The 16,543-nt window shown below is 39.8% G+C and overlaps 1 protein-coding gene across 1 annotated transcript in view; it reads left to right on the forward strand.

The window, feature by feature from the left end:
* The window catches only part of CYYR1 (cysteine and tyrosine rich 1), a 94,779-nt gene extending 79,543 nt beyond the window's left edge, over positions 1–15,236 (forward strand). Inside the window, exon 4 of the mRNA XM_080919436.1 lies at positions 10,472–15,236. Coding sequence (XP_080775562.1) covers positions 10,472–10,638 — 167 coding nt within the window. The 3' untranslated portion in view covers positions 10,639–15,236. The remainder of the gene's footprint in view (positions 1–10,471) is intronic.
* Positions 15,237–16,543: the final 1,307 nt, after the last annotated feature.

The following is a 16,543-nucleotide window of genomic DNA, read 5'->3' on the forward strand; positions in this document are numbered from 1 at the left end:
ATCTCTGTCTTGTGTATGGATCAAGACTGGACCTATAAAGAGGACTTATCAAACACAACTAGTGAATTAACATAACTCACGAGATTTGATTTTGGCATTTGTCAATATACAGGAAGCTAACCTAAAGTTTGGCCCAAAAATATATAGTTTTACTCAGTAAAAGTAATTTGTAAGTTTAAATATTTCTATGTTTTTAATAATACTGTGGTGGGTATGGAGACTAAGAATGCTGTAGATGAAATGACTTTTGTATTCTTCACCATTTTTACTAATGCCCCTCCCCAGGCCAATGTGCAACTCAAGTCAACAAAGGAAAATGAAGCAGAGACAGTAATTAGTAAGAAAGCAAGAACCGTTTTGCATATCTATATTCTAGGTACACATTTACCTGATTAAAAAGGAAGACAAGGCTTAATTAAAATTAATATTAAACAGTGTCTTAGTCACTGTTCTATAGCTGTGAAGAGACACCATGACTGTGGCAACTTTTATAAAAGAAAGCATTTCATTGAGGCTGGCTTACAATGTCAGAGATTTACTCTGTTACCATCATGGCACAGGACATGGTACTGGGGAAGCTGCTGAGAGTTCTACATTTAGATCTGCAGGCAGCAGGAAGAATAAACTCACTGGGCCTGGATTGAGCTTTTAAAGGCTCAAAGTGCACCCCCAATGACACGCTTCCTCCAGCAATGCTGCACCTAATCCAACAAGGCCATACTTCCAAATCCTTTCAAATAGTGTCACTCCCTTGTGACCAAACATTCAAATCTCTGAGTTTATGGGGGCCATTCTCATTCAAACTTCCACAGTTTAAAATATTATAAATTTTTTTGTGTTTTGTCTTTTATAAATCGAAACTATGAAAATTATTATAAGATTTCACTTTTTTATTTCTACTTTTAACTATGCGTATGTGTGTGGAGGGAACCTTATATGCCCATGAATGCATGAAGGTGGTTGTAAGCCTCCTTACATGGGTGTTAGGAATCAAATTCAGATCCTCTGGAAGAACAGCATGCACTCTTGAGCACCGAGATATCTCTCTAGCACCAGCATTAAATTAAATGATTTAAAATGTTATTTTTGTGCAAAGGCATGTGTTGGTTGCCTGGGGTTTGAGGCACCATTTATACTAAGGAACCATAGCTCCCTTATGTGTGCTCCTCTGAGGATAACACAGTGCTATACATGTAAATGTTCTGTCTGGAGCTTTACAGTCTGAATTGTAGTATGATAACTCCAAAGACTCTAAGCCTTCTTCTTAGCTACTTGAATCTCTTTCATGGCCCACATAGTAGCCAGACTCTTGTCTTTAGAATCCCCTGGAACCATTGATAAATCAAGTGGTAGACAGATGACTCACTGGCTAAGGGCACTGGCCTACCAGAGGACCTGGGTTCAAACCCTAGTACCTACGTGGCAGATCGCAGCCCTATGTAATTCCAGTTCCTGAGGAACAAATGTCCTCAGCCAGTGCCCATGGCACTCATTTGGAGCACAGTCATACATGCAGGCAAACATTCTCACACAGTGTTAAAAAGAAAGAAGGAAAAAGAAATCACTGCAACTGTCCGTCTATACTTATACTGAGGATAGCCCAGACTTCCTTAGAAATTTGAGTTTAACTCCAAGAACACAAGATGAAATTTACTCCTGACAGCTGTTTCAGAACCTCATCATGGGCTGTGCTGTACTGTGGTGTGCACCTGTGCGTGCACGAGCACACACACACACATACACACACATGTGCATACACAATAATAATTAGTAATGACAATGAAAAACAACAACAATAATAATAGATAAAGGAATAATTTTAAGTATAATTTGTGCTTTATTTGCTAAAAGTTGACATTAAAAATGATCTGTATAAAATAATAGAGCTACAATGAACTTGAAGATACAATGCACAGTAGAGAAAATCAAATGAGTACAGTAATGACCAAACATCACTCTGGGAACCAACTTAATTATGTCAGAATCTAGTCATGAAATGGAGACGCGTCTTTTGTTGTATTAATTATATATACAAAATTGGTGCTGCAGACAAAATGTGTTGGATGTAATAGTTACTTTTTCTGTTTTGATGATAAACCACTATGACCACGACACATACAGAAGGAAAGGATTGATTGCTGCTTGTGGATCTAGAGTTATAAGAGTCCATCATGTCAGGAAATCACAGCAGCAGGAAAGGCTGGGAGCTCACATCCTGAGCCACAAATATGAACCAGAGACAGGACACCACCATCAACTACAAATGGCTTTGAAACATTCAAGTCTTTAATCAATGGCACACTTCCTCCAGCAAGGCCACAAGTCCTGAGTCTCTCAAGCAGCGCTACCAACTGGATATTGAGTGATCGAATACCAGAGATGTGGGGTCGGGCATTGTCAGTTCCAAAGGGTACCCCTCAGAATAGGGCAGAGCCACTGAATTGTCCAAAGTTGAGTTTAGACCCAGCTTAACCAAGATTATAGAAAGACTTCTGGTGGGTAAATAAAAGCCAGCAACTTCCATTGGAAATTATCAGGCAGGTTGCAGCATACCAAAAGGAGTCATTTTCTCTGCCTTGAGCAAAGAGGACATATAGTTCATGGATTAACATTCACCTGTGTTGAGAATATATAGCTCACCAAGAAACATATACCTGGGACACTTATCCTGTTACCATCCTATCCCTTCTCACCCCCAGCTACTCCTTCTAATCCAGCTGCTCACTAAGCTCCTGCTCCTGCTAGTTTCACTGTGGGTTTTCTATTCTCTTTCCCCCTGGTGTTCTCTCTTCTCACAGATAGCACTAACCATGTCATCAGCTGGCCACGCTCAGACTCTTTCTTTGTCTCTCTGCTCTAGACTCTTCCAATGGCCTCTGACTGTTCTCTCTCACATCTATAATAAACAACCTTCTGTTTATTCATAACACTGTTGTTGGATAATACAGGGGTGTCTCCATTGTGTGATGAAGTAGAGAAGTACATACAATTTTCTCTAACTTTTACTTTAAGGTGGATTGAGTAAATAGAGATGAAGTCAGATTTTTTTTCCCACAGAGACATTGACTTCATGATGTTTTGTATTTTAGAAATAGATATGTTTAGATAGAATAACAAAGAAGCTGGTAAATATAGAAGGCAGTCAGCACTATTGAAGGTTAGACTCTCGATTGGTGAAATGACTTGGTGTGTAATGAGCACAAGGACCCGAGTTTAATCCCTTCACCTCACATAAGGTTGGGAGGAAATGAATGAGTCTGACCTCCATGTGTGTTCTGTATCCCGCAGGTGCTCACATACACACCATTTATACACCGTGATGTATTTAAGTTCTAAAATTCAGTCCGGGTCTGAGAAAGAGTTGGATCCGACACACCAGCAGAGTGGTGTGCTTTCTTTCTCTTAAAGGCAGTACATTTGGTGACCAGATTTGAGACTCTTTTCTTTAGTGTGTTTCTATTTTCCCAGTGAAATAAAAACATGGTCTTCTGCTGAGAGTGAGGGGGGATGCAGATATAAGGTTAAGGAAAGTGAAAAGATCAATCTCGGAAAGGGAGTTGTGTGCAATGCCTACATAACATATGCCTTCTGGGCAACACCAGTGGCCAACACTTCTAAAGAAAGGGCATGGCTGTAAAGTGAGATCAGTCTGCATGGCTATTTTCTTGTCTAGCCACGTTAAGCTCCTACATACAGATACAGGGTAGTTAAAATGTTGGACTTGAATCAAAGCTTAGGTCCTGCTTGGTAGTCATGTTCTAGTGTTGTTCCATTCAGAGCCTGTGCGCTGGCAGCTCTAACAAGCTATGCTCAACCACCAGTCCTCAGTGGGCCAATTAAACAGATAACAGTGAAAAGCAAAATAAAGGCTTATCTATTCATTACGACGACGACATTGGGAAGAGGAACAAATAAAGGGAGCTGGGGATCTCTCCTGTCACCCATCAGGCCATCTTTCTGCATCTGCCATGGGGCTGAGACTTAGAGAACAAGGAGTGTACAGTTTAGCAGTCCTGGCCAAGATGTGGCCCTGCCTATCACTGGCCCCTTATGTCTTGGCTGTAGTTTAACCTGAAAGGTGACACCACTTGTCAGTCACAATCCTCAGAGACAAAATCCTCTTCTGGTTGAGATCAAGCTTCAGCCTCATGCTCAGAGCTAAAGGTTCCTGGTGGAGATTCCAATTCTTAGCGATTCATGTCCTCATAACCTGATAGTCTAAGGAAACTCATAGTGTCTCTGTCTCTTTAGTCATTTCTCCCACCACGGTTACTACAGGGACAGAATGATTAAGATGCTTGGATAACGGATGCAAAGTAGTGATTTGAGGAATGGTACATAGAACACCAGATGACAAGAAAACAGAAGAGAGGCGGCAGAAATTTAAATTGTTTCCTTCAATTTTCATTTAAGATGTTGGAGATCAACCTAAGGACCGAGTTTAGTGCAATGAATTGTCCAGAAAAATAAAAAGCAGAAATCATATTTTAAAAACAATACATTTGAAAACATAATTGCTAAGGGAAGGGGAGAAAGGATAATAAAAAGCAGACATGTCTTAGGGATGTCAGGCAGGCTTGTGTGGACCAGGCATGGTAGTCTTAGGAATGTCAGGCAGGCTCACATGAACCAGGCACGATTGCAGATGTTTGGGTGGAAAGATAACTGTGGCCCTCTAATCAATCTTCAGTGGACAAATATTTGGAACAGGAAGGGTTGCAGATATCAATAAGATAAAAATAGAATTTTATAGCTTATATGATACAAAAGAACTCAGACCTTTAAACAGAAAATAGAGAATGGTTTAAGAATGGTTTTAACATCACATAGCATGCACATATCCTGGCCCTGCAGATTGTAGGATGCAGGAGAAAATAATTCTGGTTCAATAATGTGACAGAAAAAGCCATCTAGGGTGCAAGTATCAGATTTTTTAAAAGTTATCATGATCACCATCATCATCATGTAATATTTGTGGGTGCATGTGTCTTAGGGTACAATTGGAGGTTAGAGAACAACTCCTTGCAGCTGATTATTTTCTCCCAGCTTTCTGTAGGGTCTGTGTTTCAAATTTAGTTGCCAGGTTCACGGGACCAATGCCTTTATCTCCTTGAGCCATTTCCCCAGTGCAAAAACCAAAATTTTAATTAGACATAGGTGTGAAGCTATTCTTCACAGCTATTCCCTAGGATAGCAGTCTTACCTTCCACTTCCTTCCCCAAATTCAAAACCTCCTAAGCCCATAGCAGATACATTCTCTATGGCTTATAATGTGAGAAATACTCACGATCAAGGCCATGAGGAGGCAGCAGTTGATAAAGAGCTTGCTGCTTAAGCAGAAAGACCTGAGTTGGTTCTCCAGCAGTCGGGTAAAATGCCAGGCGTGGTGGCATGCAGTTGTGATGCTAGGCCTCCTGGGACTTGCTGACCAGCTACCTTAGCCAAATCAATGGTGAAGTCCTAGAAATAGTGTCTGTCTCAGTAACTGAGGAAGAGATACTTTTGGTTGATCTACTCATGCATGTATGTAGACACAAAACAGACACAAAAAAGAAGGTGCCCATTCCCTAGCTGAAGGGATGAAGAAACAGAAGAAAGACACCTAGGACTGTTCTAAAGCAGGCTTTGTCTTCCACTGAGCTGAGCACACAGCAAAATGAGGGGCAGGGGACTAGGTATACTAGGTGTGCAAAGCCCTCCTGCATTACACGTCTAAAATCAAATCTGCCCTAGGAGACTATCCTCATAATAAAAGGGTACAGGATATGATCTGACTTGTCCTGGTGTTATCAGAGAGGAAGTGAAACATCAGATTCTAATATCTTAGAATCCATGCTGTGTCAGAAGGTGGGGCAGAGCGACTTCTGCCAGCCACTCCAGAGCCTTTGAGTAAATGTTCTGCTCTGGGTGGGGCTCAAAAGGACAAAGTAGAGGGGCTCATGCTTATAGGAACAGTACTAAAATTGTGTGCAAAAAAAACAGCTTAGAACAAATACATAAATTACATACATATATACAAAATATCACCTACATAAGACACACATGTGCATACACACAATTATACACACATTCACACACACATACATAGGCAATGTGATTGACTAGTCCTCTCAGATACTAATTCAATAAAGATAAACTTCTTCTGGTGTAAATGGACATGCCTGGTCCACAGGAGCAAATACATTAGCAAATAGATTTTGTAACAGAAACATAATAACGCGAGCAGTGAGGATTATTTAATAGGCCACATTTAGATAGTTGGCTTAGCCAAGATATTAAAACCTTAGGAAAAAAGTAAGCATTACTACATCTACCAAATATAAAACTGTGGCCCACACCTCTGAAACCCCAGGACTCAGAGAACAAAGCCAGTAGCATCAGACCTAGCCTGTGCTACATTTTACGTTTTGGGTCAGCCTATGTTTATAGCAATATGCTATCTTATAAAGTGTATAATTATATAAAAATAAGGAAGGTAAACTCAGAAACAGACTGGCTATGAATCAGTTATATGAACATAAGACTGACTTTCTCCTTTTAAAGAACAAAACTGTAAAGGTGGGAAACATTTGTGTTAAATATACCTTTTAAAGTTCAGGAGGTTCAAAATTATGTAGTAAGTGAACAGCTTTGGCACATTATTATGTTTGTTTCTTCTGGTATAGAACCAGTCTGTCTCTATCTGCCAAGTGCTGAGCTTAAAGGCATGTGCTACCAGATCCTACCTGGTGACAATGTTTTTAAAGTGAAAGATGTCTTTAATAGCCTTGTTACTTTACTTAGTTGTAATTCTGAGAGCCCAACTTAGAAGTTAACAGGCTGAAACAAATGTGAATAAACACATTACTTACCCAGTCTGAATTTCAAGCACCAAAACGCAATACCGAGGATTTAAAGCCCAGCCACTATGAGAGAAGAGATGGGGTAAGATGGCTGTATTTCTCTTTTACCAATGTCCTAATAGGACAGCCTGCCTGAGCCATGCTGGAGTCTGTAGAGGATTTTACAATTTTTTTGTCAACAGATTCACCATGTCATGCATTTGCAAATAATAACACTTAAGCATTATGTAAGCCAGAGGATTTCTAGCCTTTTATGCCAAATAAAATCATTCAGAACAATGAAGTCTCCTGTTAGTCATTTGTAATGGTAGCAATGCTAACCTCAAAATAGGTAGATGTAAAGTGGAATAGTATGAACCCAGTAATAATAAATGTTTGGGGAGAATACATGTGGCAGAAGCAATGCTGTGGTGTGAACTGGCAAAAATGCTGCCATTTTATGCGACTGCAAACGTATAAATTCTTACATGGCCAGAGGTATAGGTGTGACCACTCAGACTGAGCTGACAAAATCCAGGAGAATTTTCTTCTATACCCAAATTTTCTCATCTTTTGAAACATTGCTTGAGGGAGGTAAAAAAACTTTGCATTTCTTCTCTAATTTTCATATTCCCCCAGTATCTATTTGTTTCTTTATTCATTTGTTTTGAGGCAAGGTTAGCTGGAACTATGTTTATAATCTCAACTATGTTGAGATCCTCCCGCCTCAGTTTTTCAAATGCTGAGATTAAAGATGTATGTCATCGTGCCCAACACCTGTTTTTTAATAATACAGACACTAAAATAATACCTGACATTAAACGTGATTAGCATACTTACATCATGGAATTGCAATGTCAGAAATGCAAGAGTTTCAAAGGATCCAGCTCTATACAGGCATCCAGACATCTTCCAAAAACCATATGCCCAATTGCAAACAACCAAACACTTCCATTAACTAGGATTGTTCAGGAATTTCAAAACCAATACCTTGAATATCTACTTCCTTATGAGACATTACTATCATGAAGAGAGATAATACAGTTCATTATCCAACACAATTTCAGACAGTAATTGTACTGCAAAAGATGCTCTTCTTTTGTGATGAATAGGCCCCAAAGCACTACTCTCCAGCATCAATGACATCTTATCAGTGTTCAAAAAATCTGTGAATGACATTGTTTCATAGCTGAGGTTGTCACGCTCAACACACAGCTACATTAACCACAAAGATCCTCATTGCACAGTCCTCCAGCGGTGTTCATAGCATGTCAGAACATAAATACATCACACACACATACTAGGTTCATAACAGAGCAAGAAGGTCTGTGGCATAAGTTAGTCTGTGATCCTCAGGAGAAACTTCAGCCTAATAACATGAAAATGCATCCTTCTGGGACTTGCTAGTTTATGTGAGGCTGTAGGGCCTCCTTTCTTGGTATGCATGAAACATTTTGCAAATCTGTTTGCAATATAAGCCCTCTAATATTTCACAGAGACAGGAATTGGGCACAAAATCCAAAGAGAATTTGTATGCATGCCCTCTGCATAAGTTACTCTGTTTGCTTATAGAAGACAGAGTTTAGAATCAGGAAGGTCTGAAGGAAGGTTAAAGAAGCTGTGAGTATCTCTGATTATATCTTCATGCAGCCCAATTCCTTGATGAAAGACATCTGTACACCCCCCATGACACTAGTGGGTGTCTTTATAGCAGATCATGGCTCTCTGGGAACCTACCACTTAGTTGGGTAGATGCATAGTCCTCCTTTCTCTGGTTACTTAATTTCTTTTCTTGCTTCCTCTGTCTATAGTTAGATGAGTAAATGACTCCAAACATTAGGGTCTTGCCAGTGAGAAGAACACCAGAGGGATCCGTTGGATCACTTCCATGTTCATAGTAGTCTAGGCCTAATGTGTGATCATGTGCCTCTTTACCACAGTGCTGTAGGTCCTTGGGGGAAGAACAGTTTGCTGAAACACTAGCTGTTCCCTGCTGTCACTGCAATGTTAAAAGCTTGGTGATTTAGTCACAGTATTGTGGTATGAGTTCTGGGATCTATGCTATATTCATAGTGACCAGTGAAAGCCTGTCACTCCCAATAGGGTCCATCCCCTGAGAATGAATTCATGCCTGTCTTATCATCATGAAGATATAGATGAATTTCAGCTCTCAGGTGCTTCGTTTCCTCCCCTGGAGACAGGATTAGGATTACTACACAATGGGTATGCAGGAGAAGTCACTACCAAGTATAAGAAATTTGATTATTAGGTTCACTGACATATTATAGTAAATTAAATTAAGGCATAGTTTCAAATAAGATTTAGAAAATGAAATTCCTCATCTCCATCCCCAAACTTGTTGATCCTGCAACTTCCAGGAACTCCCATCCTGGGTTCTCATTTCTTTCACCTATTTTTTTCGTCCTCCAACTTTTTCCTACATTCCCAGCAATCCACAGCCTCAGCCACTTGATGTTTTATGAATATCTATTCCTTGTTATCAGGAGTATGTTCTGACAACTCATGTAATTCCAACATCTCTCATATCTGTCCTCTCAGCTGAGAGAGTATGTTTGCCAAAGCACATTCCCTCATTCATTTCCCTACATATCACAAAGATATTTACATACTGATATTTACTACAACACTATTCAAAGTAACAGTTAAATAAACAGCCCATTTTGTGTCCCACAACAGCAATGTAGACAAGATGTGGCCCATATTCAACAGTATTGTCTTCAGTTACAAAGAATGAGATTACATTGTTTGTGCAACCAAAGAACATGGTACTTAGGGAATTCAGCCAGCCTCAGAAAGATATCATGGCTCCCAGTAATGGTCCTAGATTTTATACAGATACCTAAGATCATGAATGACATGAATATATAAATCAAACAAAGAACAAAGAAATGGGAGAAAGGGGAGGGTGAAGTCTATGGGATAATGTGCAACATGTATTTGTCTGAAAATGTCCTTGTTTTATAAGAGGTATTGTGTTCAGTGAATATATGCAATGAGTAATTTTAAAGAAGTAAGTTTTATCATTCCCTTTTTAAGAATGCCGCATCATTTATTAGCCCATCATGGTGATACTGAGCCCTGTACTTCACCAAGTCCAGCATGGAGATAGTAAACCCTGTTCCTCATTAAGCCCAGTACAGGGATAGTAAACACCGTTCCTCACCAAGCCAAGCACAGGGATAGTGATCCCTGTTTATTACCACATGCAGTATGGGGATACTAAGCCCTGTTCTTCACCAAGCCTGTCATGAGGATAGTGAACCCTGTTCCGCGGCCTCATTTTCCATTTCTCCCTTTCTCTGCACTTTCTGCTGAAATCCACACTCTCCTGCTCCTGTGCTTTTAGCCACAATTGAATTACCCCTGCCCGCACAGCTTCCTGACTCTCTGCCTCTTCAGCATCATACTTCTAAGGGACTTTCTCTGAGCCCTGACTCCTAACAACCTCATCCAGGGTACTACTGCCTTATAGAGAACTCGTTTATTCAGACATACCTGTCCACATTCTAAGCAGACAGTACTAGTTTTGCAAGAAAACAGTATTTCCTGCCTCACAGTACCCAGAGCAATGGTTAGCACCATCACTACGGCGTTGACTAAGTGCCTGATTTTGTTCTCTTCTCTTTCAGTGGCACCGCCCCCCTATACTTATGACCACGAGATGGAATACTGCACAGACTTCCCACCACCATATACTCCAACCCCACAAGCCTCAGCCCAGCGCTCTCCACCTCCTCCGTATCCTGGAAATCCAAGGAAATATTCCTCCTCCCAGAACAGAATAAGTGACAATTAGCAGTTTTGCCCAGAACAAAATGCTTCAACTTAGAAACATGCAAAAAAAAAAATGGTTGTCTACTGGCTAGGGTCAGGTAATATCTCAGGCAGAATGTCCATGTGGAGCAGCCTCTTTTCCTGCTCAGAGCTATGTGGAGACTTATGCCTGGTTCTCTGAAGTCACAGATTAAGTGATCTACAGATCCACCCAGGCAGAGTCAGATTAAAGCAGTGCCCTTAGCAGACCATCTGATAGGCACTCTGCTTTAGGACAAGCTGGTGCAACTTTAGAGCTGGAGGCAACTTCAGTATTGAACCCGGAATAACGAAGAGCAGAGGATAGTCTGATCTACATCAGGAAAGAGTCACCCTCCATATAGCTTTGGGATAATTAGAGCAGTTTGTTATTTCATTTGTCCACAAATATGTACTAAGTGCCTTCCAGCCCACTCTGTGCCTGGCATCATTAGGGGCCCCAGGTGGAAGTAACCCGTGGGAACTTTGGTTCTGGCACAGGCATACCTCATCTGGTTGTACTTTGACCTTTTGCACTTTGTAGGTGTTGAATTTTTACAAATTGAAGGTTTATGGTCACCTTGCACAGCCAAGCAGTGTTATTTTTCCCAACACTGGGAGCATACATCCTATCCTTGTATTGTGTGTTGGTCATTCTCAACAATATTCCAAACATTTTTTTCGTCACTATTATTATGTCTGTTATGGCGATCTGTGTTCAGTGAGGCAGGTGGTATTATAGTAGCCTTTGTTTGGGGATGTAATCAATTCTGCCCCATATAAAACAGGGAGATATTAGTAAATGGTGTTTGTACCATATCCACCCCACTGAAGAGCTCCACTCCTTCCTTCCTTTTTCTCCTTCTATTCTGAGAAAAGTATTGAAATTAGGTCAACTCATAAGCCAACAATGACTTCTAAGTGGTCAAGCTAAAAGAATCATATAGTTCTTGCTTTAACCTAAAGCTGGAAATAATTCATCTTGGTGACAAACGCATGTTCAAATCTGGAATAGGCTGAAAGGCCAGCATCTTACTCTAGCTCCTAAATTAAGCTGTAAACACAGATGAAGCTTTCTCAAAGGAAACTAAAAATGGCTCTCTCCAAATACAGGAACAATAGAAAAGAAAGTGAACAGTGACCACATTGTTTATAAGGAGAGCTCTTTAGTGCTGAGTGCAGCCGATCAAAACAGCCACATTCCCTCCAGTCAAAAAGCTTCATCCAGAGCGAGAACCTAACTCTTCATTCTTACAAAGGCTGGCAGAGGCAAACAAGCAATGGAAACATAGCTTGCATCCTGTAAGAGAACGATGTGAGAGGAGCAGAGATTTGGTCCTGAAGTTGAGGGAAAAAAACCCTCCCTGTAGTATCAAAGGGGAAATTGAAGCCTCAGGCACTGCATTGGAGGCTGCTGCCTGTTCACCGAAAGACCTAGCTAGGATTGTGCATGGAGAGACCCATCGCTCCAGCCACATATGTAGCAGAGGATGGCCTTATAGGGTATCAGTAGGAGGAGAGGCCCTTGGTCCTGGGAAGGCTCAATGCCCCAGTATAGGGAAATGCCAGGTTGGGGAGGTGGGGAGTGAGTGGGTGTGTGGGGGAGCACCCTCATAGAAGCAGGGGAAAGGGGTGTGAGTTAGGGTGGCTCCTGAGGGGAAACTGGGAAAGGGGATAACATTTGAAATGTAAACAAACACATAAAATATCCAATAAGAAAAAGATGGCTGCTTGATGTAAAAGAACAACTCTATTGTTGGGAGACTTGCCTTCTAGAACTTCCACAGCCAGAGAAAAGAAGCCTTCCTATCTCCAAACCTCAAAAGACAACCTGGATTTCTTGTTAGTGTTTATAACACAACTGGAGACTTACACATGAAGCCAATGTTCATTTTCTAGTAAAAAAAACCCTAGCTCACTTAAGAAAATATACCAGCTTGCTCTGCCTATAATCTACATGTAGAACAACCAGCTCTATTTTTGATGTCATCTAATGAATGTTTTAAACCAAGTGTTGAGACTGCTCAGGGAACAACAAGGTTTCGTTCAAAACCTTACTGATCATTGACAATGCACTGATCGTTCAAGTGCCCTAATGGAAATGTACAAAGAAACAAAGGTGTGTTCATGTGTACTAATGATTCCAGTCCCACTCTGTGTCCCTTAGACTATGGTTAACTTCAGCTTCTAAGCCTTAGTATTTAATAACTGCCTTTTACAAGGTCATAACTTACACAGTTGGGAACTGCTGGGGGCTTGGCAAAACCCTGAAAAGAACCCACCACTGTAGATCAATGATTCACAAGATGAGGTCATGAGGTCAATGTTACTGCACAATTAGAAGAAGTAGATTTTGGCCCTCATACATAACGTTGCCTTTGTTAAGGCTTCGGTGGACGAAGTACCTACAGATATGGTAAACCCACAAAGGAACTGAACTTAGAGCTGGAAATTGAAGGTGCAACTCATTTACTATGTCTCATGATATCACAACCAGAGGAACAATAGCAATGAATAGAGGATTGGGTTCTTCTGGTAAAACACACTCCCGGAGAAAGGTGAGGTAGGCAGAGATGAGGTGATAGCAGAGGGTTTAGAGCATTTCTAAGTGACTTGATAAGTCAGCAATGGGATTGGAGAAAATTAACAATTTTGAAGGAAGAAACACTTGCACTAAAAGCCACCAAACAGCATCCCATGCTGTGGAGAGCCCGTTGGTCAAGAGAAGTTTCAACCCATGTAGCAGATTTCACTGTCATATTATTTGAAGGAAATAACAGTCTTCCAGGTTGAACAACCACCAGCCTAATCACCAGCAACTCTCACCCTACCACCACCAAAAAGAATTGAACCTGTTGAAAGCTTGGGTGCTAGTTGTCAGTTTTTAGCAATGAAAGATTTTAATGAGGGTGTAGACAAGCTGCATCATAGGTGAACTGGTGTGGGTAAATCAAATATATGCCATCTCTAAAGTATGTCTGTAAAACAAAACAAACAAACAAACTACACCAAAAAACAGTTGCAGCTTAACTGTTGGCGAGATAGCTTCATGAAACCATTCCATCAAGATTCCAAACAAAATGTGGCTGTGTAGCAAAGAAATACTCTAAAAAGTTTGTCTAAAATGAATAACGAATCAGACTTTTTGCTTAAGTTTTAGGTAGATGTGACCAGCTGTGTCTTCAGCAGTGAAATCAGTAAATCAATCTGGTTCATTGACTTTGATTATTTAAACAAGATCAAAGGTACCCAACAAGTTCTGAGAGCTGAGATCTTCATAGTTATTACTAAACCCACATAAAAACCCACATAGTTTTAGTCACAGGCATATGAAGGTTGCTCCAATTGTGGAATAAAAGATAAGAAACCAAATATTCTCATGTTTTTTATATCAGCAATAAAATGTGTAATTTGACCAAATACAAAATACTTTTTTGAAGGGGGAAATGAATGCACAAATATAATAATCATTCTTCCATTTTATAAACTTTAAGCTTTTAGAAAAGTTATATAATTGATGGGAAAGGCAAAAGGGTATGGTGTTGCCTTTTGCCTGATTACTAATTTTTGTGAAGTGCTTAGCTTTAAATGTAAAGGCAATCAATAAAAAAATTCCAGTGTGCCATGTTCTACTCCAAGTGACCCTAACATTCAAACTGTGTACTGGAAAACTGTTTGCCAAATACTAGGGATGAATGGTCAGACTTTTCTGTCAATTTAAAAAAAAAAAAGCCTAAAACACTCAATCCAATATCATGATTATAATTCAGTGATATTCCAAAATGACTCTGAAAGACTTGTTAAATAACTAAAAGAAATATCTTACAATATAAGTTATGGAATCTGAACTTGTAGCTGAGAAACTTAATATGATTAAATAGTGCCTTTTACTGTATCAAATATCTATAATAGAAATGTGTGAGTCTGACTGAACATGGTCTACAGAAGGTATTGAGACTGGGTTTTTTTTTTTTTTTTTTTTTTTTTTTTTCTTTTTTTGAGTGACTTGCTTGACTTATTCAAGAATAATCTTAGTTTCGAAGATGTAAAGCCTTCAGTGGTCCTGTTGGTTCTAGTAAGAGGCTTCCTGCCCAGTATGAAGTATTGGCATAGTGTTAACAGTATATGGGCTTTGATTTATTTTTCTTCAGCAAAAGTGATTAGTTTCCACTACTCTACAGCAATAGTTTGCAATCCCAAAGTCATGGTGGTCTGGGAATGTTTGCAAATCTTCTACACATTTCTAAAAACAAACAGTCAAGTCTGCCAAAATTGAATGCTCATCACGACACGAATGTTCATCTACCACATGCCTCTGATATTCTATAAATATTGTCTGCACAGGAACCATTTCTGTCCACCCTATCTCTCTTGAGTTATTTATGGCTCACACTGGGGCATAACACAAACCTGTATATTTACAATAGATGAAGGATTTTACTGTTGTTATTAGTGTCATATCATAAGTTAATATATCATAGATGTCAAATTTTCACTGAATATTTCTAGAAGTAATGTATATCAAAGAAAAACAATATTTGGTGTAAATATTTGATTATGGTTATTTAAGAACTAACCTTTGCAATGGTTAAAAGATGTACAAGGAGCAATAAAATGAAAGAAGTTACTATAACGAGAACCGTGGTTTCGGTTTTTTGTTTGGTTGTTTGGTTTCGGGGTTTTCCTTTTGTTTTGAGACAGAGATTTTCTGTGTAGCCCTTACTATCTGGTATCTCTCTTTGTAGACAAGGTTGGCCTTAAACTCACAGAGATCCTCCTGCTTCTGCCTCGTGAGTGCTGTGACAAAAGTGTTCTGAAGTAGCAAGAACTGTGTTTTAACTATCTTATGTCATTATGTGACATGATATATTTATTTATGTCTCCTAAATGTGCCTTTTTTCTTTGCACAAGGAAATAGGTCTATCGCCACACTGACATTTTAGTTCTGTCTCTCACCTAAGTGATTTGAGGGTGGATACTTTAATTCTGATAGCTAAATTTCTGCCCTATGAAACATGAATGATATAGTGGATCTCAGGGGGTTCATGAAAATTGGATGAATGTGTGCAATTTCTTTTTCAAGTTTGGAGCCTGAGACTTGGAAACTACCCTATCCAAATGAGCCCAAATTAAAATTTCAAAACACATAAAATGATAACAGCATCTAGGCCTGTGTATTTAGAGTTAAACTAATTGGAACTAAAGTAAAAACAAAAAAGTCTCCAGTCTCACCAACCTGTTTCAAGCGATGTGGCTGGAGTCAGTCAATCTGTACAGTGATGTACTTGAAAAGTCTGTGAAGACTGAGAGCAAACAGGGAAACTTGAAGGAATTCCATCACGTCCAACAAGAGAGGTGGTAGCTTTGTCAGTCAATTGTAATGTCATTTGCTAATGTTTGAATAATGAACTGCAACAATAACAGGCTATGCTGTGTAGGGGCCCTGTGAGCAATGTTGAAGCTCTGTCCAAGAACGGAGATGGGAAAGCTATGGCAAAATTTAATGGGCTGATTGATGACCAGAGACAGATTATGGTCTTATGTTAGAGTTGGTCAGACAACCTTAGTGTCTTTGCAGAGTCAAATCCATTCTGCGAATGCCAGCTCAGCGTTAGACATCATAGTAGCATTGAGGGCCGGCTTCACCTTCCTAAGGTGCAACCTGCTATTCTGTCTTATATAATCTGCTATTATTCACCAAACAACATTTACCACACATCTGGACTACTCCAAGACTGTCTTTGCCTGGCAAAGCCCATTTTGACAAATCTCAGTTGTAATGATGGAAGTCTAACATCCACATGACACCATCAGGATCAAAGTGTGGAGCGCGCTGGACGGTATGATGTCTCCTTTATCTCCTGAGTTTTTTTATTGCATATATTCACTGTTCATGACATTTTGATGTT

This window comes from Micromys minutus (assembly GCF_963924665.1).
Source record: "Micromys minutus genome assembly, chromosome: 7".
Classification (NCBI taxonomy): domain Eukaryota; kingdom Metazoa; phylum Chordata; class Mammalia; order Rodentia; family Muridae; genus Micromys; species Micromys minutus.